The sequence below is a fragment of the Parus major genome, chromosome 19, assembly GCF_001522545.3.
Source record: "Parus major isolate Abel chromosome 19, Parus_major1.1, whole genome shotgun sequence".
In the NCBI taxonomy this organism is placed as follows: Eukaryota; Metazoa; Chordata; class Aves; order Passeriformes; family Paridae; genus Parus; species Parus major.
The window spans coordinates 5,624,018-5,651,855 of NC_031787.1; the positions used below are offsets into that span (position 1 = coordinate 5,624,018).

At 59.6% G+C, this 27,838-nt stretch overlaps 3 protein-coding genes and 1 long non-coding RNA gene across 16 annotated transcripts in view; 1 reads left to right on the forward strand and 3 right to left on the reverse strand.

Moving 5' to 3' along the window:
* SEZ6 (seizure related 6 homolog) overlaps positions 1–4,901 on the reverse strand; it is a 15,059-nt gene extending 10,158 nt beyond the window's left edge. For 2 of the 3 annotated variants that reach the window (XM_015646782.2, XM_015646781.2), the window contains exon 1: positions 1,656–1,839. In XM_015646782.2, coding sequence (XP_015502268.1) covers positions 1,656–1,824 — 169 coding nt within the window. In that variant the 5' untranslated portion in view covers positions 1,825–1,839. Of the gene's footprint in view, positions 1–1,655; positions 1,840–4,575 lie in introns of those variants that run through there. The other variant, XM_015646783.3, reaches the window with a different exon arrangement.
* A 419-nt stretch (positions 4,902–5,320) lies between these two features.
* LOC117245283 lies at positions 5,321–6,309 on the reverse strand. Its single transcript, XR_004499830.1, has 2 exons — positions 6,036–6,309; positions 5,321–5,467 (listed from the first exon to the last, which is right to left on the reverse strand). It is a non-coding gene; the product is annotated as an uncharacterized LOC117245283 (long non-coding RNA).
* Positions 6,310–8,067: 1,758 nt separating this feature from the next.
* Positions 8,068–11,234, forward strand: PIPOX (pipecolic acid and sarcosine oxidase). Its single transcript, XM_015646785.2, has 8 exons — positions 8,068–8,249; positions 8,527–8,675; positions 9,062–9,263; positions 9,412–9,594; positions 9,938–10,090; positions 10,158–10,316; positions 10,430–10,505; positions 10,601–11,234. Exons 1-8 carry the CDS (start codon positions 8,124–8,126, stop codon positions 10,729–10,731), a joined length of 1,179 nt encoding a protein of 392 aa, XP_015502271.1. The 5' UTR covers positions 8,068–8,123; the 3' UTR covers positions 10,732–11,234.
* A 459-nt stretch (positions 11,235–11,693) lies between these two features.
* MYO18A (myosin XVIIIA) overlaps positions 11,694–27,838 on the reverse strand; it is a 31,804-nt gene continuing 15,659 nt past the window's right edge. For 6 of the 11 annotated variants that reach the window (XM_015646770.2, XM_019008643.2, XM_033518847.1 and 3 more), the window contains 27 exons: positions 27,500–27,659; positions 27,234–27,420; positions 26,911–27,145; positions 25,985–26,094; positions 25,831–25,896; positions 25,462–25,590; positions 24,868–25,011; positions 23,836–23,925; positions 23,631–23,750; positions 23,443–23,554; positions 23,237–23,364; positions 22,976–23,130; positions 21,739–21,862; positions 21,462–21,662; positions 21,056–21,166; positions 20,634–20,738; positions 20,376–20,522; positions 20,173–20,286; positions 19,914–20,030; positions 19,728–19,811; positions 19,371–19,508; positions 18,510–18,695; positions 18,288–18,427; positions 17,177–17,221; positions 15,548–15,670; positions 13,448–14,623; positions 12,237–12,337 (listed from right to left, as the gene is read on the reverse strand). In XM_015646770.2, the coding sequence (XP_015502256.1) occupies positions 13,456–14,623; positions 15,548–15,670; positions 17,177–17,221; positions 18,288–18,427; positions 18,510–18,695; positions 19,371–19,508; positions 19,728–19,811; positions 19,914–20,030; positions 20,173–20,286; positions 20,376–20,522; positions 20,634–20,738; positions 21,056–21,166; positions 21,462–21,662; positions 21,739–21,862; positions 22,976–23,130; positions 23,237–23,364; positions 23,443–23,554; positions 23,631–23,750; positions 23,836–23,925; positions 24,868–25,011; positions 25,462–25,590; positions 25,831–25,896; positions 25,985–26,094; positions 26,911–27,145; positions 27,234–27,420; positions 27,500–27,659 (4,439 nt within the window). In that variant the 3' untranslated portion in view covers positions 12,237–12,337; positions 13,448–13,455. Of the gene's footprint in view, positions 12,338–13,447; positions 14,624–15,547; positions 15,671–17,176; positions 17,222–18,287; positions 18,428–18,509; positions 18,696–19,370; positions 19,509–19,727; positions 19,812–19,913; positions 20,031–20,172; positions 20,287–20,375; positions 20,523–20,633; positions 20,739–21,055; positions 21,167–21,461; positions 21,663–21,738; positions 21,863–22,975; positions 23,131–23,236; positions 23,365–23,442; positions 23,555–23,630; positions 23,751–23,835; positions 23,926–24,867; positions 25,012–25,461; positions 25,591–25,830; positions 25,897–25,984; positions 26,095–26,910; positions 27,146–27,233; positions 27,421–27,499; positions 27,660–27,838 lie in introns of those variants that run through there. The other 5 variants (XM_019008647.2, XM_019008644.2, XM_015646774.2 and 2 more) reach the window with 3 other exon arrangements.

Genomic DNA, 27,838 nt, shown 5'->3' on the forward strand with positions numbered 1-27,838 from the left:
GTGGGCAGGAGCAGGCAGGGAGTGCAGGTGGGTGCAGGTGGTGGCAGCGTGGGAATTCAGGCATTGTCAGGATGCAGGCAGGGGTGGGTGTGTGCAGGCAGGAACACACAGATGGTGTGAGGGTGAAGGCAGGGGCGGGTGGGCATGAGCAGGACTGTGCAGCCAGCCCCTCTGCCACCCAGCTGGCACCACAGACAAACCGCTGGCACCCAGCATGGCAAGCTGGCACTTATGCTGGCAAGCACGTCCTGCCACCCCATGTCCCTCCACCCTGGCACCAGCAGTGACCCCAGATGCCCACAGCCACGCTGAGACTGTTAGAGCAGCAGAAGCAGAGACCCAAGAGGCTGCCCTGGTGCCCAGGGACACCGCTAGTGAGAGCGGCCGCCAGCCCTGGCAGCTATCGGAGGAGCTCGGCTTTAATATTCATGGCAGCGCTGGTGGGGAAGCGTTTGACCTTGTATGTTTTGCAATTCTCCTTGAATTGAACAGTCATTTACCCGCTGACACATGTCACATCACCGCAAACCGGTTCCCTGGAGCATCGCAGCGGCCGAGCGCCGGCTGACACACCGAGCACCACCAACAGCGGGTGGGTGCGAGGGCAGAGCCCAGTGGGCAGCTGTGTGCCCATCTCTTGGGCTTTCCTCCCTTGCCACCTGGTGGATGCCAGTGGTGCCTTTGTCCCCTCCTCGCCACCCACAGCCCATGTAATCCCCCTTCCCCATTCTCCCTGTGGAGCTAATGGGTTTCTACAGCAATTCCCCTGCATGGCAGCAGCGGTGATAAATTGTATGTCTGCTGCTATTTCAGACCCAAGCACTGTGCGGTGCCATGTCCCCCCTCACTGGGCTGCCAGCACCCAAATCAGCTCCTCCAGTCCCTCCCCCAGGATTTCCTGTGATGAATACACCGCTGCTGGGCAGCACCCACTCAGTGCCACCCCACAGTGGCCCTGATGTAGGTGCCAGGGCTCCACGTCGCACAGGGCTCTGTGCGAGCTCTGGTCTCCCCCAGAACCCAGCACAGCCCACCCCTCTGGGTGGCAGAGGGGCACCCAGCCCTCGGGGCACCCCTGGGTGCTGGGGGTGTCTGCCCAGCGTGGGCAGGAGTCAGGCAGGGTGATCAGGGCCACGCTGCCCACCCAGTTCCCGTCTCCCCTTCCCTCCGCCCACTGCCAGAGACAGTAATTGAAATCGGTTGCGGGAGGCGAGCGAGAGCCGCTTGTCGGGCTCTGCGTTGGGCTGCTCAGCCATGTCATACTTCCTGCAGACACCATTCCCTCCCATCGCCGCCTGCTCCTGCCAGAGCCGGCATTTCAGCTGCCCCCAACACTCTATCTCTTCCAGCCAGCACCACATCCTGCCCCAGCACCTCTTTTCCTAGAGGATGAACCATCCGGTTCTGGAAGCCACTGAGGGCTGATCTTACAGACATTTCCCCCTTGCTGCCACCCCCCAGGGCATCTGGGGACCACCAAAGCCTGCCGTGCCCAAGCATCACCTCGCTCATTGCCCACCACTGGCTGATCTGGCATTTCAAGCACCTCTCTCCATTTTCACAGGGTCAGAGTAGCGCTCTTGCAGCTGATTAATATTTGATCCCTTCAGCACAGCTTGTTACTGCATTTAAATTATATATGTAATAATTCCTACTGGTACAGTGAGCGTGCGGGCTGACTCCTGCCGCTTCTCCTGCAGGCTGGGGGCCGAGCAGATGCCCAGCCCAGGCCAATGGGGCTCCCTGGCACCTCGGAGGATGTGATGAGCAGTGCAAGATCTCAGCACACGGCAGGCTGGCAGTGAACCAGGCAGATAGAGGCATCCCCAGCTGTCTCTGAGGGGCCCAGGCAGCCCCTTCACCCACCCGAGGATGCTCATGGTGGGAGCAGTGCTGGTCCTCTGGTTGTCCCCATCTCCCCAGCAGCAGGAGGAAGGGATGCTGCCACTCCCGAGTTCCTGCCTGCGAATGGAGGGAATCCATTACCTCCCTGGTTATAGGCAGCTTTCAGAGGCAATCTTTCAATTGTGCACATTTAAAGAATTGATTTGAGGCGAAATTATCCTCTCCCATCAGAGCCGCTGGAGACACACTTCATCTGCTTCCCCCGGGGGCTGTTGGTGCTCCCAGGGGACCCCAGAGCCAGGGTCAGCCTCAGCCCCCACCCCGGCAGAGGCTGCACATGGGGAGTGACAGCCCCAGGAATACCGTGCCAGCCTGGGGGTCACACCAGCAGCACAGAAGGGAGAGGGGGATTTCTCTACTGCTTCAAACCAGGCCTGGGGGTGCCCTTGTCATGTCCTTGCCCAAGCTTCTTTGCACCCCATTTTTCCCCACATTCCCACTGGCTCTACATGGCAGCCCTGCCTGGCACAGCACCCTGTGCTGAATTCATCCCTGCCACCGCAAACCCACAGACGATCCCTGCGGCAATCAGGCTCCTGGGAAATGGTGGGGGTGGTTGGCTCAGCCTGCTCCCCACATCCCCACGGGACAGCCCTGCCCTCCCGCTCCCTGGCTTAAGAGTATTATCCAGATAATCCTGGCCTGGCGGCACGGCAGCGTGGTGGTGATGAAGTCCTCCGAGGCACGCAGGGCACGAGCACACGCGCCGTTAATTACTGGAGCAGGCGCCTGCCTCCTTCCCCAACCCCCTCCCCACAGTGAGACCCCAGCCAGCACCCCCACACCCCCAGGGGCACCGTGTCCCCCAAATACATCACCCCTATGGGCACAGTGCATCTGGCTGATGCTGGATGCCGTGGCTCAGGCCCTGTGCCCCCTGCCGCAGGCTGTGCTGCTTCCTAATGCCCCAGGCTGCTAGGACCCCAAATTACAAGGAGCTCCTTCCAGTGTGGCTAAGATGACCCCCAGAAAAAATTCCTGGCCTGCCATGGCTTTGGAGAGCTGGGAAGAGGGGCTGCAGTGGGGCAGGGCTGATGGAGCTATGCCTGGCACAGTACCCCTAGGCTGCACCAGTGCCATGGGGTCCAGACCCCACTTTCTGCTGGGGAAAACCCCTGTGGGACAACAGGGGCTGGTGGTGCCCCACAGCTGGGGCAGGAGAAAGACAGGATGAGAGCCTGCATTGCCTGCCACCACTCAGACCAAGCTCCCCAGCCTGGATGAGGAGTCCAAGACTCCCTGACCCCACGTTCCTCAGACCCATGGCTCATCCCCATCATGCACCAGCCCACTGATTCCAAGTCAAGGCCACAGTGACACTGAGTGTGGCAGTGCTGCATGGAACCCCGGGTGCTGCCTGAGCTGATGGAGGATGTGGAGCTTGAGACACCAGCCACACAGGCAGCTCCCAGTACATGATGAGGACATATAGGGTGGACAAGACCCCACGGGTCCCAGGCCTGGAAAAAGCTCAGCACCTCCCAGGGCATCCCTACTTTTAAGACTCTGGGAAATGCACATGCAGTGTTTAATTAACTTTATTGATATTCAGAAATTAGGGAACTGACTAGAGGTAATTGCTCATTAGAAATCATTAAACCGACACAGTAAGCACCAGCCTCCCTTGGGGGAAATCTGCCCTGCTCAGCGCCCTGCTCCCAGGACAGAGGGACCCCCATATCAGTTTTGCTGCCCCCCAGCAGGGCAGGAGATGTGTGTGCCATGGCATTTCCCCACTTGCTGTCCCCATCCACTCCCTTTCCCAAGCAAGAGGGCTGTGGCAGCTGCCCCAGGCGGCAGAGTGAGCTGGGAATAGCAGCGGGCACAGGGCCACGGCGCCCTTCCCCGGCTGGGCTCGGCTGCCAGATGGGGAGTTTATGTAACTCCCTGCACGGCTGCTGCCTGCAGCTGGTGCCCACATCCCGCATCCCACCAGGGCCAGCAGGGCTGGACCACGACCCACCCATCGCCCCATGCATGGCCACGGTGCTCCGGGGCACCCCAATCCCTGACAGGTCCCTCCAAGCCTTGGGGGGTCCCCAGTCTTATTTTTGGGGCAGCGGAGCCACGAGACATCGAGACCGCCGGTGCCCCACGGGTGGCAGAGACAAGGAGCTGGGTGTTGGCCGCTCTCCTTGGCAAACCAACACCCGCCAGCCCTGTGTCCCCCGTGTCCCCCGTGCAGCTGGAGGGGTCACCCCAACAGGGAGGAGAGGGGAAAAGAACCAAACACCCCCAGTATCCACCCGGCAGTGGGGACCGCACGGAGGGACGGGCTCACGGCACAGCCAGCCTGACGGTGGCTCGAAGGGCTCGGTGACCGCGGGCGCGGGTCCCGCCGTGCCTGCCCAGCCCCCGGTGCAGCGATGCTCCCCCCAGCCGGTCACACCGGCGAAGGGGCTGCAGCCGGAGCCTGCCGGGGGCGGAGTTGCACCAGCCCGGCTGCAAAGCGCTGTGCGCGTCCCCGGAGGAGGTGGCGGTGGGGCGGATAACGGGGAGGGGGGGGATTGTCGATTCACCGGGGGAAAACGGGGAGCGTCCCCTCCGCATCGGGGGGCGAGCGCGAGTTGGCAAAGTTTGACGGCGACGGAGGTGGCTTGAGGCCAGCCGGTACCGAAGGGTGGTCGGTGTGCACGGCGGGGATGAGCCGGGGTGTCGGCCGGCGCTTACCGTGTGCCGGGGCGAGGAGCAGCGCGGCGAGGAGCGGCAGGAGCAGCGCGGGCGGCGGGCCCATGGCCGGCGGCGGTCAGCACCGCGGACAGCTCCGCTGCGGCGGCGGCGCCCCGAGCGGCGCCCGCCGATACCGGGGACGGCGGAGGAGGGGGGGCCGTAATGCTCCGAGCGCGGCGCACGCCAATCCAAGGATCGGGGGGGGGCTCTCCCCGCCTCCCCCTCAGCGCCCCCCCCCGCCGTAATGCTCCGAGCACGGTGCTCGCCAATCCCAGGGACGGGGCTGGGGGAGCCGCTGGAAGTGAGGCGCTCGCTAATTCCAGGGACGAATTGGAGGGGGGGGGGGGGGGAGTGGCCTTCCCCCACCCACCCACCCCTCGCCGTAACTCTCCGAGCGAGGCGCCCTCCAATCCCGCGGGCTGGGGGGGCGGGGGGGCTCCTCCCTGCTACCCCACCCCCACGCCGTAACTCTTCGAGTGCGGCGCCTGCCGGAGCTGGAGATGGAGGCTGGGGGAGGGGGATCGCCCAATCCCCCCTTCCTCCCCGAATCCCGGCGACCCTTCGGGATGGGAGACACCAAGGGCTGAGAGAAAGGTGCTCGCTGCCCACCTCACCATATCCTACCTCCTCACCCTACAGAACTCTCACCACAGCCCCTCCAGCTGCCCTTCCCCATCTCTAAATAACCCAAATTAGGACTGGGCTCATCATCCCCCAAGCAGACACCTGGACCAGGAACAGCACGGAGGGGGGCCAGTATTCTTTATGGTGGGGGTCCAACAGCCCCTCCCCAGCCTCCTGCCTCGGAGTCTCGGAAGGCAGCCAGCCCTGCAGTGGGCAGATGGTGCTGGCGCCGGCACCGAACAGCTCCATGTTGGCTGATGGACGGCTCCTGCGGGTGTTAAAAAAAAAAAATATATAAAAAAATCTCTTTGTTTAATAACCCCCTCCCCATTCCACCAAAAGCCCAGATGGCTTCGCCTCGCCGGATCCCCTGCAGCCTGGCCAGCCCCGCTGCACACACAGCCCACGCAGCCAGCTCTGGTGGGGGTTTAATTTTAATCCCAGGTCCTGCTTTGCCGACATGCATCATTCCTGCCATGGAGAATGGCGTGGCTTGGCATGGGGAACCAAGAGCAGAGCAGCAGCCAGTCCCACGTCATGGGCTGTGTGACACCAACCTGGCAGTGGTTGTTGTGCCACCAGCCCCACGGCTGTGGTGGGAGCAGGCCTGAGAGTGATGCTGGGATCCTTCTCATCCTGGGGGTGCTGCCGGCTCTCCCACAAAGCACTTTCAGCTCTAAACCCAAAACTTTGATCCGCCGGTAGCATCATCAATATTTAATGCAACAAAGCCCTGGTAAGGCTCGGAAGATGAGCATTTTGAGGCCAAATTGAAGTTTCTAATATTATGATATTCAAATAATTTTAATCTGCCTGATGCTTCCCCAGGCACGTACCTGGACTGCTAATGAGGGGTTGCCTGCAGCCGCTGTTGCTTTTGACAGAAAACAAACAATTCTTTGCAGGTGCCATCAAAGGATTGGGAATGGAGAGGTCTGGGGAGGAAAATGGGTGCGAGCGTGCGTGGAGCCAGCATGTTGCAGCTGGGAGAGAAAGATGCTGTGTTCCCCTCGGCTCCCCGGGGAACAGCATTGCTTCCTAATTCTTTTTTAAGTGTCAGTTTGTGCTTGGTGAAAAAAGAGGCCGACACAGATGGATGATGGGATTCCCAGTGCACAGTGGACAGAAAAGGTGCAGTGGGAGCAGAGTCCAGCACACATCAAATTGCATCTGATCCTTGCCCAGCCTTGACCGAAGTTCCTCATTCCATGTTTCCCCAGTGCCACGTGGATCTGAGCTGGAGAAGCTCTCACAGCCTGTGCCAGGCACTTCCCCAAGCCCCTATTTCCCCCTCCCCATGCCATTGCCAGCCCTGAGTTTTCCCATCCATCCACCCAGCCCACAGAGGGAATATTTCATTTTTACTGAGCTCTCCTGACCCACACCGGCTGCTTAGGGAAATGGATTTCTTGCTGCCACAAGCATTGCCTCCAGTCAGTATAAAGCCAGGTGAAGAGGACATGGCAGGGATGATGGAGACCTTGGCACAGGCCTGGGGGGAACCCCCAAAAATTCACCCTAAGGCAAACTGAGGTTCTGCAGCTGCTTTTTGGGCTTTGGGGGTGCAGACCTCCCTGATGTCTGGGTTCAGTCCTGCTTGGTGTCACCCGCAGAACAAAAGCAACGGCCTGAGGGATCCCACAGAGCCCTGGGGATGGTGATTTGTATCCCACCAAAGGTTTCATCATCTCTGTAACCTCACAAGCAAGGCTTTTCCATCCATTCTATTACCACACTGCTAAAGGGAGAGGAGTTCATTTCTACCATTTAACGTTTCATGGATAATTAATTATTCTTCATCTCTCCAGCAAAAAAGGAAGAGCAAGTAGAGGGGCTATTCAAAGCAAAAAAAAAGTCAGCTTGAAACCCAGGGAAATTGCTGAATTATTTGTAGCATCAAAGGCGAGCGAGGATGTGCTGATTTAACGGGGCCCTGTGAGATGCAGAGCCCTGGGCATCGTGGTGATGCTGAGACTGGGATGAACTCATTGCAGCAGTGGTCATGAACAGAGGGGTGGATGAGAGGTCTGGGGGGCACCCCAACCTCTGCCTGTGCTGCCCATCCTCCTCCTGTCACCTCCCCATCGCTATGAGCTGATAGTTCTGCCTTTGCACGATGTTGGGGTGTCCCTATGACCTGGTGGAAGCCTCCAGTGCTCCCCAGTGCTTCATTCATCACCAGAGGCAAGTGGCATAATAAATAATGATATTTAACATTTCATAATAATGACAATTAACCAGTAAATAATGCTTTTTACACCACAGAAGCCAGAGTAAATTAATTCCCCTAGATAGGTGTCAGCAGCACGGGGCAGTGGCAGCAGTGGGTAAAACTGGCAGCCCCTGTCTGTGTTACACCCCACTCTGGGGCATTGTCCCCAAAACCCAGTCTCACCCCAAAATTTAACAGATTTGCAAAATGCACCACGCCGCATCCTGGCAGCTCTGGCGAGCCCTAAATCACCCCTATTTCCTGTTAAAAAATAACAACAAAAGAATGTCAACAAAATGGTTTATGGCTGTTATAAATTGTGCCGGAGAAAAAACCAACCCTGTTTGCCTGGAAGCAAGGTGGGGTTTCCCATTGGCACACAAATGGAAGCCTTGTGTCCCACCACAGCTGGAACCAGTGGAAAGGGGGATTTATTTGAAGTAGTTTTCCTTCACATATATGCCACCCATGCACTCTGAGCAGCTGAGCTGCCCACCCTGGTGGCACCAGGGGTTGGTGGGGGAATGAGAATGTTTGTGCCCGGCCAGCCCCAAGGGGTAGGAAGATACCTAGGTAGGTAGCCAGGCCTCTGTGTGCCCCTGGGTGCCCGCAGAGCTGGAAGGTGGCCAAGGCTCCACTGGACTCTGCCCTGTTCCTCCCCTTGGCTCAGCTCTCAGTGGCCACAGAGACAGAAAGAGGGACGAGAGCGAACATGGCTGCCCCGAGCCAGCCCCAGAAGTCCACCTACGATGTCATTGTCATTGGGGCTGGCATCCAGGGCTCTTTCACTGCCTACCACCTGGCCCAGCACCACAAGGACACTCTGCTGCTGGAGCAGGTATGGTGACCCCATTCTGCCATGTCCTCATTCCCAGCAGGCTGGGGCGGGTGCCTGCAGACCTGGCTGCCCTCCACCACAGCATGGAGCAGAGCTGCTCAGGCACTGCAGTCCCCAGTGCCAGGACCCCTGACCCCAGCGTTTCCTGCTGTTTCCCGGTGCCGTGGTTGGCAGCACAGGCTGTGTCCCACTGTGCCCTCTGCTGCACCGTGCTGGTGCACATGGGGTCGAGGGTGGCAATGTCTGTGGTCACCCCTATGTCCTCTCTGCCCCACAGTTCCTCCTGCCCCACTCTCGGGGCAGCTCACATGGGCAGAGCCGCATCATCCGCAGCGCCTACCCCCAGCAGTATTACTCCTGCATGATGCCTGAAAGCTTCCGCCTCTGGCAGCAGCTGGAGGCCGAGACCGGCACCACCCTCTACAGGTAATGGGGACAGGGACACAGGCACCCTCCCCTCCCCCCGGGACTGGGGGCCGTGACCTTTGGGTGGGATGAGGCTTCCTTGGCAGGCAGCTGCCAATTCCTGGTAATTTATGGGGCCCCATGAAGGAAATGTCATTAAGGAAATGAAGATTTAAATGATCCTCCAGTGCCAGGGTCAGGGCCGATGGCGCTTGCTGTATTTAGCGGGCAGAGTGTGTCAGTGTCCGGACCCTCCCATGCATCTCACTCTGCCCTTGTCACCCGCATCCCAGCACCAGGGTGTTGCACATCCCAAGTATCACTGGTGTCACCGTGCCTCAGTTTCCCCCAAGGGCAAAGCAAACATGGGGAAAGTAGGGCAAGCTGTTGTGACTGGTGGGATGCAGGCAGACAGGATTGGTGCTGCTGGGGCCGGCGGGAGATCCCGAGCTGGAGGCCTGCAGGAGGAGCCTTGGTGTTGACGAGGTCCTGGACGCCGCGGCGCTGGCCCAGCGCTTCCCTGGCTTCCAGCTGCAAGCTGGCCAGGTGGCCGTGCTGGACAGCACTGCTGGGGTGCTCTTCGCTGACCGGGCTCTGCGGGCAGCGCAGGTAAGTGCTGCTGAGGGGATGGAATGCTTTGGGATGGGATGGGATGGGATGGGATGGGATGGGATGGGATGGGATGGGATGGGATGGGATGGGATGAGATGGGATGGGAGTCCCTTGGCAGCCACCTCCTGTCACCCTCCCCACGCAGAAGGTCTTTTGCCAACGTGGAGGCACCCTGCGGGATGGGGAGAAGGTGCTGCACATCAAACCTGGGGTCATGGTCACTGTCACCACCACTGCTGGGGTGTACCAAGCCCCCCGGCTCATCATCACGGCTGGAGCCTGGACCGGTGCCTTCGTGGAACAACTGGGTCTCTGCCTGCCGCTGCAGGTAAGGGTTGGTGGCACAGGGGGCACAATTGTGGCCAGAGCTAATGTCGCCCTGAGAATCAGGTCTTTTGATATTGTTTTCACAATTTCTAGCCACTTTCCCAAGAAAGTAACTATAAACGTAGGTGTTTATACATTCCATTAAAGATAGGCCTTTTGATGGACGTCTCATGGCCAGTGAGGCTGGGAAAGTGGTAACCTGACTATCCAATCCCTGGTCATTGCTGAGAACCTATAAATACTGAAAGAACAAATAAACTTCCTTCTTCTTTCACCACACCTCGAGCTGCGTCCATGTGAATCATTTTGTGTCCAACAGTGACAAACTAACACTGTGATTCCAGCCCCTGCGCATCGATGTCTGCTACTGGAGGGAGAAGCAGCCTGGGAGCACCAGCTTGGGTGATGTCAGTCCCTGCTTCTTGACCCTGGGGCTGAGCCAAGCCCCCCACGGTATCTACGGGCTGCCCTCCATTGAGTACCCAGGTCTGATGAAGGTGAGCAGGGCACAGCTGAAGGTGGGGGGATTCCCTAACCAGCCCACCCTGACCAGTTATCTTCCAGGTATGCCACCACCACGGCAGCCCCACTGACCCAGAGAAGCGGGATCAGGCCTCCTCGAGTGCTCCCCGCCCTGACATCGCTGTCTTGAGCAGCTTCATCAGCAGCTATCTGCCCAGGCTGGAGACCCAGCCAGCGGTGATGGAGACCTGCCTCTACACGGTGAGACCCTCCCCAGGGCACAGATCCAAACATCCGGGGTCCTGAGCCTTCCCCTACCCCGCGGTGGACCCCTTCTCCACCCTGTCTCCTCATTTCACACCCTGGCTCCCCAGAACACTCCAGATGAAGATTTCATCCTGGACCGGCACCCTAAGTTCAGCAACATCGTCATTGGTGCCGGCTTCTCAGGTAGGCGAGGGCAGCCACCCCCCGAACCCAGCACCCCAGAGCTGCCCGGGGTCACGGGGGTGGCTGTGTCCCCACCTTCCCTCTCCTTCCCACAGGCCATGGGTTCAAGCTGGCACCAGTGGTGGGGAAGTTGCTGTGTGAGCTGAGCCTGGGTGAGGAGCCATCCTATGACATGGCCCACTTTGCCATCACTCGTTTCCCCGGCGTGCTTAGGGCTGCACAGTAGGCGTGGGGCTCCAGACGTGCCCCCACGGCATTGCACTGGCCTGCAGCTGTGTCCCTGCATCCTGCTGTCCTTACACCCAGTACACCTCCATCCCTATCTATCTCCATCTCTCTGAACCCTGGGGACTCTCAACATGCTGCATTCCTGCATGCACACCCCAGATACCCTGCATCCTCATGTCCCCACACTCCACCCTTCCATCACCTCTGCATCCCTGCTTTCGCACACCCCTGCACCCTGGCACCCTGGCACCCTGCCTCCCCACACCCCAGCACCCCCATGCCATGCAGTGCCAAGCCATCTCTACCAAGCACCCACTCCTGGGGAACAAATTAAGAAGCTTTGTCACCCTCATGAAGATGGAGCTGGAGCAGCGCGGAGAGACACACTCGCTTAGGAGTCAAGTTAAATGTTTTAATGTTAAATGTGCCATTTTATTATCATTAGATCGCTCCCACTTAATGAAAGCGCATTAGCGCAGCGTGGCTTTATGGCAGCAAGCACCGAGCTTGGCCTGTGTGCTTCCAAGAGATGGTGGGGAAAGGGAAACAACCTGCCAAGGAGTGAGGGGTGTCCCCAGGGTGCAGGGTGTCCCCGGGGCAGGGGCTGCGCAGAGCACACGGCCAGGGCCAAAGCTGACCCGTGCAGGCAGCCAGAAATGCACATCATCATCATCTCCTCCGTGTTAATTATTTAATGCCAGCAGGCAGAGGCTCTGTCCCGCTGCTCATCTGCATATTTATGAAGATTGATAAATGATTCAGCACTGGCACCCACGAGGGCTTTCCCCCCCCCACCTCCCCTCCCCAGCACCCATGGGTGCAGCAGGTTCAAGGAAGAGGCCAGACTTGGCCTTTCCATGAAGCCCTGCATCCTTGCTGGGGCTGGATACATTCCACCGTGCAAACACCCCCCCAAAAGAGGGAGACCCCCCAGGCACAAGGAGCAGGCAGCAGCCAGTATCACCAGCCAGAAATGATGTTTATTTTCATACTGAAAGTAAAGGGGGGTGGGGGAAGATGCACAGCTGGGCTAGTGCAAAACAGCCAGGCAGAGGTGAGGGGCTGGGGGGGTGACAAAAGCCTGGTGGGCACGTGGGACCCTGTCCCCATGTCCCCTTCCTGGCTGCCAGGCGGCTGCTCCCCAGGGCCCGGCCAGCGAGAGACTTCTTTGGCTCAACTAAAAGGGGTGTAAGAGGACGGCAGGGCGCCGAACGGGGTGGGTTTAAGTTATAAAACAAGGAGCCAGCAGGCACTGAGGAATAAATCCCGGGTGCCGGAGCAGCCGACTCCGCCACCAAGGACAGACAGGAGGTGGAGGGTGGGGTGCAGCCAGCGAGCCGGCCGGGCTGCTTCTCCCATGGCTGGAGCCGGGGGGCGGCTGTGTGTGTCCCCCCACCCCGCGCAGAAGGAATACCGGCTGCCCGGAGCTGGGCGTTCCCGGGGCGGTGGGAAGTGGTGCTGGGGGCTAGGCGGGGGTCTCGGCAGCCCTGCTCTCCGCCTCGCTGGCACTGGGGGAGCTGCGGGAGGAGCGACGTGTGCTGTCCCCGGCGTCCTGCTCATCGTCCCATCTGTCGTAGGTGAAGGTGTGCCGGGAGCTCGTGGGGCTGTGGGAGAGAGCGGGGTTAGAGAGGGGGTGACGAGGGGCTCCATGTCCCCAGCATGGCTTGGCTGCTGAGCACAACTCCCCTCCGGCTGCAGCTGGAGCTGCGGTGAGCCAGCATGCTGGCAACCAGCTGGATGGAGCCTTGGCTGCCTCCTTTTTTTATTCTTTCTGAGATATTTGGGACATGCCTCACTGCAAACAACTCCTCGTTGTGCTGAGCTAGCCCCTGCTCTGCAGTGGGGCCGAGCTGTGCCTGCCCAGGAAATGGCTCACGGCTCTGGATGCCAACACCAGTGTTCCCAGACACCCTGAGGGTCCCGGTTGTACCTGAGCCCAGGGCTGGGGGCTGGGGGTGTTGCTCCCCAGCACCCCATGATGTCTTCCCTTCCTGTGGGTCAGGTAGGCCAAGGTGAACACATTTCAAAAAGGATTCTTTTCCCTTCCCCCAGCCATTCTCCTATTCAAGCCATCAGAAAGGCCAGAGCCTGCTCTGAAATCACTGCCAACGAGCCCAAACACACCCTCTCTGCATCAAACAGCATGCAGAGCTCCAGAGTCCTGCAGGCTGATGCCATTCACACCCCGAATTTCTGTCACAGGTACTCAACAGAGCACAGGGACACTCTGAGCTCCAGCAGCCCAATCTGGGTCCCCCCACCCCGGGTGCTGTCTCCCCTCATGCTCACACACTGCAGTGGGTGCGTGTTAGTACCCATCCCACTCCCCTCTGCTCCTGGGGGCTGCACTGCCCATCAAACCCTTAAAAATTTCCTGAAAGAATAAATCCAGATGTGTCCTGGCTGATGGCTGGGGAGCCAGGAAGGGATTAGCACTCCCTGGCGTCCCGCAGCTGCTAATCCTGCACACGCTGCAGCACGGGCAGCTGCCGGTCCTGCTGAGGACATTCCGGGGATCTCCCCACGGATGGAGATGCGCTGAGCACGCCTTGCAGCACCCCAAAGCAGGGCTGCTGCAGGCACACACAGAGGGCTGCCCCATGCCGGGGTGCCCCATGCCGGCGGAGGAGAACTGCCGGAGTCAGGAGAGGGTTAGGGCGAGCAGTTAGTGGCACACGGGGAGGTTCATGCTGCACGGCACACACCGCTCCCACCTCCTGCCTCAGTCGCTCTCGGGACGGTACAGGTACTTCATCATCAGGTTGTCCACCTGCTTCTTCCGCTGCTTCTCCTCCTTCTTGTCCCGAGCAGGACGTGTCGGCTCCTCGCTCCCCGCCCCTCTCGGGCCCTTCTTGACGCTGGAGGTGCTGCGGTAGGAGCTGGTGGAGCCGGAGGAGGACTCGGAGGAGGAACTGGACTCGGATGATGATTGCTGCTTCTTCTTCTTCTTCTTGGATTTCTTCTTCCTTTTCTTGGCATGCTTCTTGGAGCTCTTCTTCTTCCTCTCCTCCTCTTCCTCGGAGGAGCCCGAGTTGCTGCGGCACCGGCAGCTGTGCCGGGAGAAGTCGAGGGCGGATGCGGAGCGGCGCAGGCTGCCGGAGGGGCGGTCAGCGGCGCCCAGAGGGGCCGCACTCCGGACACTCCTGACACTCCTGACACTCCGGCCATCGTCCCCCGAGTCGGCCTCGGGGCTGGAGTAGCCCCTGGCCTGCAGCGGGCGGTAGCTCAGCACCTCCTGGATGGCGGCTTCCAGGTCGGGGTCGAGGTAGGAGCGGTGCCGCACGGGACGGGGGTCCCCAGGACCCTCCTCCTCGGACGCTGCGCTGCGGGGCCGTGGGGGCACAGAGAAGCTGCGCCCCAGGAGGGGCTGCCCGCGGGACTTCTCGTCCGCCTCATCCAGGCGGCTTCGGGCCAGGGAGAGCCGCGACTCAGGGCGGTCCTCGGGCCCCCCGCGCCGGCTCCGCAAGCTGCCGGGGCTGGAGAGGGCGAAGCTCAGCACCGAGCACCCCTCATCCCCATCATCGCCGTCCTCCAGCCCGCGCCAGGAGGCGGAGGAGACGCGGCTCACTGGGGCGGAGGCGACAGAGGCTTTCTCTACGTCGGTGGTCGAGACGGACCAGCGCTTGTCCAGCCCCTGGCGAGCCCGGCCGCTGGCGTCGGCGAAGGCGCGGGTGATGACGGCCGCCCGGTCCTGGGGCTCGCCGCCGCGGGCCGCCCTGCGCGGAGGGCGCTCGGGGGAAGGCGGCCGCTCGCCCAGGGCGCTGAACAGCGTCTGCTCATCCCCGCGGCCGCCTATGGAGTCCTTGAGACCCGGCCGCTTCCTGTAGCTGAGGGAGCTCAACACCGACACCGGCCGCTCCTCGGGCTCGGGGCCGTCCGGAGGGGCTGACCTGCACCGCGGCACCGCGGCCCCGCACGCACCGGGAGACAAGAGAGACACGGGGGTGAGCGGGCGAAGGAGGGGCCGGGAGAGGCGGCCTCGGCAATGTGCGTCAGCGGGAAATGGCATCGTGGAAAAAATGTCATGTAAATGTGGGAATTGTTCTAGCCCAGCACTTTGATTCCCCTTTAAAGTGTTGCCTTCAATTTATTTCATTGTCGGCTACCTGGAGCCGCTGCGTTTGATTCCCGACTTCAGAAAAGGTGGAATTATCTCCAATAACAAAATGTTTTACATCTGCACCGCTGAATAAATTAAACCAATTAACAGAAACCAGCTCAGATCTTTCCCCCCTGCTCGGCAGAGGGAGGGAGTCCCCTGGGACTCCTGGAGCCCTGCTAGGAAATTGGGTTTGGATAAAAGCAATCTGCGCTCAGCAGGCAAGCGTTTTCCAGGGGAAAGGGGAAGGCGAGTGGGGCTGTGTGCCCCTGCCCCATGCCGTGGGTGCACCTGGGCATGGTCCCCCGCCTCTGCCAACATTTTCTGAGAGGTGTGGGGACGGATGGGGTAGGGCTACAGAGAAGGGCAGGATGGAGCAGGGAATCAATCCTGGAGTGATGGAATGCTGCACAGAGCTAAAGCCCAGCACTGCAAGCCCTGGGGAGGCAGATGGGGTAGAGGCTGTGGATGCCTTGTATGCCTTCAGGGTGGGATGAGGGAAGGGGGACCAGGGAGGCTCCCTTGGGTGGGGGGACACATGTCCCCAGTGGAGACAGAGCTGCTTAACCCTTCCTTGGCCATCCACACAAGCACCAGGTGGAAACACGTCACCAAACACCACATCCCGTGGGCAGCCACGAGCCCTGTCCATGTCCCAGCACAGCTCAGCCCATCCTCTGCCCACCAGCCCTGTGCCCGCCAGCCCTGCACCCACCTGCTGCCCTTCAGGCTGCCATCATCCGAGAGCGCTTTGGAGGAGCCTTTGTTCTTGGAGAGCCAAGACTTCACCCCATCCACACGCTCCTCCAGCTCTGAGTCCACATCTGAGTCACCATCGCTGCCGGAGGAGCGGGTGAGGGTAGAAGAAAGCAAGAGGTCAGCAAGGGGCAAGTGAGCTTTTGGGTGCTCAAGAGATGGAAGTGCACTGGAAGTCACTGAACCTCTCCAGTACTCACTGCCTGTGTACCCTGACACGGGTGAAACCCCTTCCTATGGTTCTTCCTCATCTGTGGGACATAATCTGCACACATGGTTCAACCTGCAAGCCAAGGGCTCCCTGAAGCACCCCCAAACCACCCCTGTGGCTGCCCAAGGGGCTCCTGCACCTTCTGCCCAGCATCTCCCTGTCACTGCATGGCTCCAGCAAGGCCTGGCTTTGGGGCAGCAGGCAGGGCACAGCTCCAGAAACACAGGAGATTTCCAGCTCCAGGACTGGGAAGGAAATAAGTGGGTTCATTTTGTAGGCCACCGTCGAGTGCAGACTTACAGCGAGGAAGAGCAATGCTGATGGCCCCGGGTAAACAGGAGTTTAGCAGGCGGAACAGAAACGACTCCCGCACGGCGGGCGCAGGAGCACACTGGGCAGATTTACAGCCCTGCCATGCCCGAGAGCCCCTGATTTACGTCCCAGTGTAAAAAAAGCCCTATCTGGCTTAAACCGTCTAATTTATAACGGCCGCTCGTAACCATATTGATTGCCTTTAGAAAGAAGGTGCTGTCTGCATTGCAAAATCCATTCCTCCACACTAAAAGCATCCCTGAATAAATCTCTCTTAATACCTCACTGCTTACTGCTTTCATTAGGGCTATGGTAGCACCCTTGGGATCTATACGGAAATTGAAGCAGTGTGGTCCCCTCTTGCCACCCTGCTCCCACCAGGCCACTCCAAGGAAAGGATGGGATGTATCACAGGATCTTAAATAGCCTTTTATCCACCTGGTTTGGCGCTTATTCCCTGCCTGGGAACGAAGGCAAACAGCACAAGGGACAGGCTGGGACAGACCCTGTATATGAATCCTTCTCTTTTTAAATTCAGAGCAATGAGCTCCATCCTGTGCATCTCCCTCCTCTGCAAAATATCTCAGCAACACTGGGCTTGGGGGGAAAAAAATTCACCAACAAAAAAACCCCACAGAATGACACCAAAAAAACCCAACAAGCCCTGAAAACAAGTTCTGGGGGTAGCTGAGGTTTTCTGATCAATGGAATTAAGCTCCACATCAAACACAGTTTATGTCCAGGCAAACATGCCATTAGTTAAGCAGGACCCCCAGGTTGCAGGAGTGACCATGGACAGGGGTATTAATTAGTGGCAGCAGGGCTCCACTGCTGCCCCATGCTGACACATTTGTCATCAGCCACGGCAGAGCATCGCCCCCCCACCCCATCCCAGGGGCTCATCCCGTCCCCATGCGTGGGATGTGGTTATGTGCCGTGCTGTGCCGTGCTGTGCCGCGCCGTGGGTGCTGTTAGGGCATGCAGAGTTGGGCCAGTGGCATGCGGGACCCCGGCCCCTGGGGGTGAGGTGGGGGTTAGGGGAGGAAGGAAAGAGATGCTCCTCACAGTTTACTCTTTCTTTTCTGATACTTTGCCACCATGTCCTGCAAACTGGGAGGGGTTGGAGGGGGCAAGGGGGGAGAAACACAACAGAAAAGAAATCAAATGAAAGGAAAATGAAAAAAAAAATAAAAATACTAAGTGGGTGGGAAACAGATGTGGGCAAATTAAATTATGGGGAAGGGTCAGGGGAGGGAGGTGAGGCTGCCCTGTGCCCCTGGAGTGGGATTGCATCCAGCTGGATCCCAGCATCCCAGGTTGGGTGCTGGAGTGTATCCAAAGAAAGGCAACAGAGCTGGGGAAGGGTCTGGAGCACAAGTCTGATGAAGAGCAACTGAGGGAACTGGGGGGGCTCAGCCTGGAGAAAAGGAGGATCAGGAGGAACTTTTTCACTCCCTACAACTTCCTGAAACGAGGTTGTAGCCAGGGGAGTCAGGCACTGCTCCCAAGGAACAAGCAACAAGACAAGAGGACACAGCCTCAAGTTGTACCATGGAAAGTTTGGCTTGGATATTAGGGAAAATTTCTTCACCAAAAGGGTGGTCAGGCATTTTAACAGGGAAATGGTGGAGTCATTCCCTGGAAATATTAAAAAAATGTGTGGATGTGGCACTTGGAGACATGATTTAGTGCTAACATGGCAGTGCTGAGTTAATGGCTTGAGTCGATTAACTCAGAGGTCTTTCCCAACCTAAACAATTGTATGATTCTATAATTCTATCCTGGGCTGGGCTGGATCCCAGCAATCCCAAACCTCCTGCCAGCTTGTGCTGCCCTGGCTCCTGGGGCTCCCTGGGCTGTTTCCAGCCAGCTGGCAGGATTCTGGATGCATTTCATGCACCTCCACAAGTGGTTGAAACTCATGGGGGCTGATGGTGGACGGAGGGATGGATGCACAGATGCACGGACCGATGCCTGTGTGCACAGGTGCCCGATGCACAGATGGACAGACACGAATGCATGGACAGATGCACGTGTGCACAATGCATGGACGGATGCACAGACAGCATCCTGCCAGGGCCAGGCAGAGCCAAGGGGTCTCCATGGCATTTCTGAAGTGGCGAGGGCAAGCGGTGACCCCCAGGGATGCGTGGGAGCCGGTCCCAGCTGCCCTCACCTGTTGATGAGGTCCTCATTGCTGTCGCTCTCCATCTCATCCTCAATGGCTGCCTGCAGGTCCCCGATGCGTTTGAAGGCCAGCTTCAGGTCTGACTGCAGGCTCTGGTTGGCAGCTTCCAGGCTCTCCAGGTCCATCTCCTGCAGGGAGGGAGTGGGATGAGCCACATTCCTTAGGGAACACCCCCTTGTCCCCTGCCTGGCTCTACCATGGCTGCCTCACCAGCTCGTGCTTCTTGCGGCTGGCTTCTGCCTCCTTCTTGGCCAGCTCGCCCATCTCCTCCTTGACATCGCGGAGCTGCCGTTGCAGCCGCTTGTTCTGCTCCTTCTCCCGGTTCTCGGCGGCCGCACGTTGATCCCGCTCCTCCGTCAGCTTCTCCATGTTCTCCTTCAGCCGAGTGGCCAGGCTCTGCCAAGCAGCAGGGTCACCCCAAACACCCCCACGGACCTCTCACCCTGCAGGTCCACCCTCACCCCGACACCCACCAGGGGATGATGAGAGGATGGATTCCACTCCCATCAATTCACACAAGGAGATGGAGAAGAAACCACCCCCTCCCAAGGCCAGGGAAGGGGCAGAACAACAGCAAGGGCTTTGTTGAATTGGAAAAATAGATTTAACTGTGTGTGAAGTAATTAAAACATGTAACGTAGGGAAAAAATAGCTCCCGTTCTTCCCCAGCCACTGAGCCAGCCGCTGCATATTTATGGCCCCGGCAGAGAGAGTGGGGAAGGAAATAATAGCTTGGAAAATATGAAGAGGAGAGCTAAGCTGCCGCGCTCCCTGGCAGAGCTGCGGAGGCAGAATATAAAACAGGCTGCATTCGCAGGACTGGGGAGTCTATAATTTCCCTAAGTCGATGCAGGGAAAGAGCAGCACTTTGCCGAGCTGGGCGGTGGATTACTGTTATCAGTGCTTGCAGGGAGCCTTCCCTGTGGAGACAGGGGTGGGCTGCCAGAGGGGGAGGGCTGCAGCGTGGGGGGTCCTGGGGAGGGGAGGTGCTCAGCAGACCCTCAGGAAGCTTTGTTATGGTCCTGTTGCACCCCTGTCCCAGCTGGAGCAGAGGGAGAGCCCCATGACTACCTCCAGGCGCTTGACTTGCGTCCTTTCGAACTCCAGCCTGGTCTCCAGCTCGCGGATTTTGGCCTCCTGCCGGCTCACCAGCGACTTGTCCACCATGGATTGCTCCAGGAATTCCAGCTGGCTCTGCAGACCTTGCAGCTGTGGGAGAGGGTACAGCCTCAGCCTCAACCACAATCACCCTGCCCCCCTGCCATGCTGTCCTGGAGGAGAGCTGCTGGCCATGCTGCTCCCATCCTGATGGAGAGCTTCCCACTGGACTGCTCTGCACCCCCACAGTGCAGAGAGCCCCACATGGCGTGGGCAGCAGGTCTCTGGGTGCTCCTCATTGCCCTAGCTTCACTCAGGGTGCATCTTCACCTTCTCCTGCAGCTCCTGCTTCTCCTTGCTGACCTCCTCCAGCTGTGCCTGGAGGTCATTCATCTGTGCCAGGTCCCGGGATGCCTGCAGGACACACCAGGGCCATCAGTGGGGATCCCACTGTGCTGGCTCCAAGAGACACATCTTGAGTGGGTGGAGTGGGTGCAGCTGCTGCTTCCCCTTCACCTGGGCCACAGCTGCCTTGTGCTTCTTCATCAGCTCATTCATGTCCTCCTGATCCTCCTCCAGCCGGCTCTGCACCTCATTCTTTTCCCTCTGCAGACGGCTCAGCTGCTCCTCCAGCTGCAGGGAGCCACACATGTCTTTCAGTGTATCCCAAGAATGGGGCACTCACCCCCCAAACCCACTCCAAACAGTGTGGGGCCACCCTGGTGCAAATGGGGCATGGCCCCACCATGGTTCATCACAACTACAGCCCACTCACCGCTGCCTTGGCCTTGGCAAGGTCATCGATCTGCAGGTGGAGGTCCTCGATCTCCACTTCCATGGATTTGCGGGCCTTGACAGCGGCTGCACAGGTGAACTCTGACTCTTCCAGCTGCAGGGATATATTTCAGTGCCTGGCCAGGTTCAGGGACACCCTGTGCCCCTCAAAGCCTGCAGTATGAGGAGTGTCTAGATGCACACCTGATTCTTGAGCTGGGTGATCTCCCTCTTGCTGGGTGCGTTGTTTTTCAGGTGGTCCAGCATGATCTGAGCATCAGCCAGCAGCGCCTTCGTTCTCTTCAGGTCCCGGCGCAGGCGCTTTTCTGTCTCAAAGTCGCGCTGGTTGGCCTGTGGCAGGGGAAACTTTGCCATGGTTCCATGCCAGAGGGGTGTCCACCCCACCATGGCCACCTCAAGGTCCCCAAAGCAAGGCAGGTGCCCAGCTGCCCTTCAACCCACCTGCTCGCTGACAGCAGATAATTTGCTTTCCAGCTCCCGCTTCTCTCTCAGCACCTTCTGCTTGTCCTCATACTCCTCCTCCAGCTGCACCTCCATCTGCTTCAGCTGGGGACAGCCAGGGGGCAGCTGGTCAGGGTGGCGGGGAGGGGTCATGACCCCCCTCCTCACGTGTCCCCTGGGGACACTGGGTGACCCCACGAGCTGGGTGTTTGCACAACCAGAGGCACAGAGCCCGGCATGCACTGGCCTGGGCAGCAGAAGAACTGGTCGGACCCGCTGGGCCGGTGTAGCCAGGCTGTGGTTGGCTGCATGGGAGCTGGGTGCTGTGTGACGGTGCCCGGCTGGCAGCTCCCAGCACCCGGCCAGGGCATGGGGATGCATCCCAGGCCCTCCTGGGCAAAGGGGCCACAGCAGAGCCCTACCTTCTTCTGGCATGACTGCCGGATCTCCTCCACCTCCTCATCACGGCTCTCCACCTCCTTGGCGTGGGTCTGCCGCAGCCTCTCCATCTCCATCTCCAGCCGCAGCTTCGCCTGCAAATGGTGGGGATGTGGTTAGAGCAAAGGGGATGTGGGTACCCCTCCATGGCACTCTCCAGTCACCACTCACCCTGAAAACCCCCCGTTCTGAGGCCAGCTGGGCTGCCCGCCCCATGGTGACCTGCTGGGCCATGGCACGGAGGGCCGGGAGCCGTGTCGGCCGCGGTGATGCCGGGCCTGACGCTGGGCTCAGGGCGACCGCCTCCTCTTCCCAGGCAAGCCTGGCCCAGGTAATAACAGCCCTGCATGAAACCACCCCACCCAGAAACCTCGCCCCTCCCTGCCGTACCTGCTCCAGCATCTGGATGGTTCCAGCCTGCTCATCCAGTTCCTCCTCCTGGTCTTTGACCTTCGCCTCCAGGTCCCTCAGCTGTTTCTTCACCTTGGCCAGGGAGGCTTCATCCTTTGACTCCTGGGAGGAGATGTCCTGCAGCTCTGCCTCCAGCGCCTCTGCCTTCTGTGTCAGCCCTGCGATGTCCGAGTCCTTGTCCTGCAAGAGACAGGGTCACTGTCAGCCCAGGGCACCCAGTGGTTGGGAGGCTGGGGAGGGTCCGGGGGCCACTCACCTCCAGCAGCTGCTTGAGGCCAAAGACCTCAGCCACCAGCACATCCTTCTCTCGGCTCAGCTTCTCCCGCTGCAAGCGTTCCCGCTGTGCCTCCTCATGTGCCTGTGAGAGCTCACTGTCAAACCTGCATGGGGAGAGTGGGGGGAGCACTCAGCACCCCGGGGACTGATCCTCAGCCCTATGCCAGGGGCACTGCACCCAGCATCCCCTTCCCTCAGCAGCAAGCACTGGGAAGGGCAGTGTGCTGCTGGGTTTTTGTGTGAAACACACTGGTGATGAGTCTTTAATTGCCAGCACGGTGGCACGAGTCACTCAGACTCTCCTTATGACGCCTTCACTCCGTGCTAATGGGGAGTGCAGCACCAACCCCAGCAGCACCTCAGCCGTTCTCCAGGACCAGCATGTGCCCATGGAACTGTGGCTGCCAATGGCAGGGGCTTGGCTACCCCAAGGGCACACCAAACCCACCAAGGAGGACATGGAGGGGTCTCTAGGAGAGATGGGCTCTTGTGGCACCTTGGCTCCCACAGCTGCATCCCAGTGCTGGGATTCCACGTGACATGGCACCAGTCCCATCCCCAAAGGGGACACACAACCCCCTGGAGCCCCTGTTGAAGGAGTGCTCAGTACAGCCTGTAGCCAAGCAGCACCACGGCAGTCTCTCCCAGTGCCCCTGGGATGGGATCAGCCGGGTTTGCTCCGAAATCACTGCCTTTGGGGCTTGGAAAACAACCCTGTGCTTGAGTTTGTGACCTGCGTTAAACACCTCGGCAGCTAATCCCCATTTTTCCTTGTGCTGGGTAATAAACAGCTGCATTAGCATAGACTCCAATCCGCGGAAATTGAAATTAATTAGATTGGATTCTCTCGCTGTATTTGTGTGTGTGATCATTACCATAATGAGATGAAAGCGTCCCTGCTGCTTAATAACGTTAGCAAACTTTGGGGCTGGGAGAGGGGACGGGATGGCAGCGTGTGCTGAGTGGAGATACAGGGCACTAGCAACCTCCACTATGGAGCATGACCCCACATGGCATCACTAAGCTTTGGGCCCCCCAAAAGGGCATGGGGATCCCCTCCACAACAAACACATCCAACTCAGGCAGCCCTATCCTGCTGGAGACACTTCAGCCAAGTAGGAGCTGGTGAGATGCCCAAATCCCTGCTAAAATGGTAATGCCACTTTGCCAGAGGCGTGTCCCCCACGTCTCCCTCGCAGTCAGCACACGGTCCCCACCTCCGCTGCTTCTTCTCCAGGTCATGGTTGCGTCCCTGCTGTCCCTCAAGGTGCAGCTTGGTGTCCTGCAGCTCAGCAGCCAGGCGCTGACACTTCTTCTTCAGCTGCTGCAGTGCCCGCTGGCTCTCCTCGCTGTCCGCCTGCAGGTCTGCCAGCTGCAGGCACAGGCAGGCAGTGAGGGCTCTGGGATGCCACCATGTCCCTGCTGTCCTAGCCATGCTGAGAGGACCAGGGAGTCCCCAGAGCTGAGCCCTCACTCACCTTGCGCTCCAGCTGCCTCTTGCCCTGCTGCTCCACCTCCAGCTTGTCCTCCAGCTCCTGCTGCAGCCGTTTCTTGGTGAAGTCAATCTCCCGCACTGCCCGCTCGTATTTCAGCCGCCATTCACCACCTGTGTGGGGAAACCTGGTCACCAAGGGGCTGTGGGGGTGGCACGGGGAGAATGGGACACTGCAGAGTGTGCCAGTACCTGAATCATCATCGTCAAGCTCCCCGTTGAGCTCGGCCGCCCGGATGAGCCGAGCCTCCATCACTTCCATCTCCATCGACTCCATCTGCTTCTTCAGGGCGTCGTACTTGGCCTGGGAGGGGACGTGGCTGTGGTGAGCACTTGAAAGGGACACGAGACACTGCGAGGCCAGGGAGAGGCACATTTACCTGCAGGTCCTTCATCTCCTTCTCAGCCCGCAGCCTCTCAGCTGTCTCAGCGTCCAGCAGCTGGGAGGCAGACTCGCCAGTGTTCCGCTCGTCCGTCAGCTCCGATGTCAGTTCTGTGATCTGGGGGTGGCAGGGACAATGGGACCACAGACTGGGCCAGGCTGGCACGGCCCCGTACCCCATCCCAGCAGCGGCAAAGACCTACCCTGCTCTCTAGGCGGTCGCTGTTGAGCCGCAGCTCGTTACGCTCCTTCTCCACCTTCTCGAGTTTGCTCTTCAGCTGCTGGATCTCTTCCTGCAACAGAGCGGGTGGTGAGGGAGGGGGCAGGCGCAGGGAAGAGGCTGGCGGGTAGGAGGCTGGCAGCTCCCTGCCCCTCCCCAGCACCCCCCAGTGCAGGATGGGCAGGGTGGGGGCTCCCCGGGGCTCCTCTCCCTTGCCAAGGGCTGGGCAGGGACTTTCCCCAACCCGCTCCGCTGTCGTGAGCACTTCAACCCCATAAATGGTGTCAAAATACCAGGCAGTCCCAGAAAAGCTGCAGAGGGGTACCCACATCCCCTGGGAGAGGAGGAGGAAGCAAATCTACCCATCAGCAGCTTGCTGAAGGATTTGGGTGCACCCATCCCAGGTGGGGAGGGAGGGGGCCCACCAGGATGCTCAGGGACCACCAGCCAGTGCTGTGGAAGCATGTCTGGCTACTAACATCTTCCTCCCTCTTCCTCCGGTCCCAGCATAGGCTGGGGGGGCAGCAGGGGGGCCCAAGTGCTCCTGCCCAGGTGCCCCCACCCAGGTGCCTGGCCCCAGCAGGTCAGGGTGAAAGCTGAGCCAGGCAGCAGCTCCGTGCTCAGCGGGTGCACCAGTGTCTGGTTGCCAGTGCGAATGGAGCCCCCGCATTTGCCTCTCGGCACACGGTTTCATTTCCATTCTCCACGCTTGTAATTGGGCTCAAGCAACAGCCAGCTCTTGACATGCTGATTCACAAATTAGGGAGCAATTCGAGCCTGGCGCTGACGGGGCTTGGGCAGACGTGGTCCTGCATCTCACCCCATCATGAGTTCCTGCATCCCAACCCACTGTGGGATCCAGTATCCCAACATACCACAGGATACTACATCCCACCCTTCCCTGGGTTTTGCTTCCCACCCCACTGCAGGGTCTTGCATCCCACCCCACTGCAGGGCCCTATCCAAGAGTAAGGCTCCCCCAAGCCCTCCAGCATGCTCCAGCATGGATACCCACGTCTTTGCCACGAATCTGGTCCTCGGTGAGCTGCACCTCGATGAGGGGTCGCACTGTGGTGAAGAGCTTCCACCAGGGCCAATCCTTCACCCCTTTGTTCTTCTTGATGTTCTTCTGCACGCACCGGATGGCCAAATCCTGGATCTGTGCAGGGCACGGGGTCAGCACGGGGTGTGGGGTCAGCACGGGGCCACCAGCAGGGCAAAGCAAAGTGTGCGGGTGCTCAGCATCCCTGCCAGCACCCCAGCATGCTTCCTTTCGTTAGCATTTGGGCTAATTGCACCAGCAAATCTGCTGTTTGATCCTCTCCAGCCTCTCTAAATGCTAATCCTGGGAAGGTGAGGCGCTGTAAAATGCCTATTTTACACCTCTAATGATAAAAGTAGGAGCTGAAGTGCGGCTTCATCCTTCCGCGGCGATGCCCAGCAGCCTCCCTGCCGGTTCCCCCTGGCCCCCCGGTTCCCCCTGGCCCCCCACAGCTCCGGGGGAGGCGGGAGGAGGAGGTGCTGGCCCAGGAGGCGCAGAAAGGCTGCACTGCCCATTTTAGGCGAAATTGTGCAGCAGAGCAGGGAGGGGAGAATCGCTGGGACGAACCTTTCTCTTCTTGAAGTGCTGCCGTGCCAGGAAGCCCCTGCACGCCGCTTGGAAAAGGGTGATGTTCCTGCTGGTCTGTGTGTCCCGCTGCTCCTCCAGCCTGGCCAGTGATCCAGCCCGGAAAAACACCTGTGGGAGGGAAGCAGGACAGCGATGGGTACCTGCATCCCTCCAGCTACGTCGTGCCACCCTCCCGCTGGTGGGGATGTGTCTCTCCCCTCTGCAGCCACTGGTCCTGTCCCACCATGGGGTTTTATTCCCCAGGCAGGAGGAATGCTGTGGGTGGGAGCAAACAGTGCTGCCCTTTTGCTGTCCCACCGTGCCATGACGCACAGCTCTGCCCACACCCACTAGTGTCAGGCACCATACCCGGCTCAAGCCCATGTGGTAGCTGCTCTTCTCCAGGTCCAGTGATTCCAGGAGCTCCTCCACTGCCTGCAGGGAGGGAAAGGTGTCAGGGCCAGGCACTTTGAGGTGCAGGGCACTCTGGACTGCAGCAGTGACTCTGACATGGGGCACGTACCCGTTTCTCATCTACCACGATGTAGTTGCGCCCATGCTTTTTGGTCAGGTGTGGGGCCAGGACATCAAAGCGCCGCCTGAACTCCGCAAACACCATGTGGTCGGGGTAACCTGGGGAAGCAAGGGAGAGTGGGGCTGTGTGGATGCCCAGGGGATGGCCAGGGACAGCCCCACGTGCCCTGACACGCTGGGGCTCGTGTTTTGGGAAAGCTGACAGGGTCAGCCCATGTGACACAAGCTCCCCATGGGGTCAGGCATAGCTGGAATGCCCTTGGCCTCCCCGGGAGGTTTTCCTTGGCTGCATCCTCCAGCAATTTTGGCTGGGATCTGAGAAAAAAGCGGCCAGATCCCTCCTCAGGGGGAGAGCAGCGACACGTGTTGCCTGTGCAAGTCCTGATCTGGCTCCACTCTGAGCCACAGCCAACTCCAGCACTGAGCCTCCATATCTTAATTAACAATGAGGTATTGATGGGGACATTGACCCCGGCACGGTCTGCAGGTCACAGCCATCGATGCAGGAGGCGTGCAGGTGGCATAGATTTCCAATCATGGCAGGAGGGTCCAGCCTCCAAGCAATAAACCCTCATCTGCGTGGCTGGCCAGCCAGTGTATCGATAAATGCTTTGCTGAGCACAACCCAGAGGCTCTCGTTCCAGTGGGACAGGGGCTGGATGCCAATGGGATTGCTGCCAGGAACCAGTGGCACCAAGGCAGACGCCCAATTAAGGCCATGCCTGTCCCCAGTGTAAGATAACAGCCCAGCAGGAGAGCGGGGACAGGGATAGGACCGCCCTGGGGAGAGGCTCCACAGTTCAGAGCAAGGGCACGTGCTGAAAGGATTCCTGGGGGGGTCTTTGGCTCTCCAGCGAGAAGCTGCAGCCAGGACCTCGGTGTTGTCCATCCCCTGGTGCTGGTGCCAGGGCTCACCTTGGCGGTACATGCGGAGGGCGTCGAGCAGGCGGGAGCCGCGGAGCTGGGCACGCAGGAGGGGCACGTCCAGCTGCATCAGCCCGGCCTCGCAGTGCTCTGCCGGCAGCTCCAGCTCGCTGCCACTCACCCGCCGGCACAGCACAGCCTGGGGGTCCCCGCTGGCCCCCGCCTTGGGCAGGAAGCAATGCACAAAGTGCAGCTTGGACTTCTTGATGCTGTCGATGAGGGCATCCTGTGGGTGTGGCAGAGCAGGGTGAGCAGCGATGTGCAGAGATGCCCCAGCCAGATGTGGGGATCCCCCTCGGCATCCCCTCACTCACCACTTGCAGCTTGATCTGGATGCAGAGGGATTTCTTCTTGACGGCAGCCACGCCGGTGGTGAAAGTCTTGCGCATGCTGGTGGCCCGGCGCAGGGCCAGCTGGGAGCCCCCCTCCAGCCCCGCCACCGAGCCCGACAGCACCAGCGCTGACCCACCACGCCCAGAAAACAGGCTGCTGATCACCTTCCTGCAGGGCACAGACAGCATGTCACCCCCCAGCGTCACCTCTCCCCCCTGCCATGCTCCCACCCCAGGACCCTGCTCACTTCTGGGACTCCTGCAGCAGGACAGAGGCGTTTTGGGAGGCTGGGTTGTGCTTGACGTAGTTGAGCCATCCCGTAGCGTCGTACTCCACCCAGTTGGTCCCTGAGTTGTGTCCCAAAAGGAAGTGCCGGGGCTTGTCACTGGGGAGTAGGGGGTTGTGCCCTGCAGGGAAACACAGAACCAGTGGGCACAGCCCTGAGGACCAGTGTTTCACTGGGACATGTCACAGAATCCCAGAATGGCTTGGGTCGGAAGGCCAAAAGATCTCTCATTCCAAGCCCCTAGAACCACTAGAGAGGTTGTTCCAGGTCTAGTGGACACATCCCCATGGTCCCAGGCCC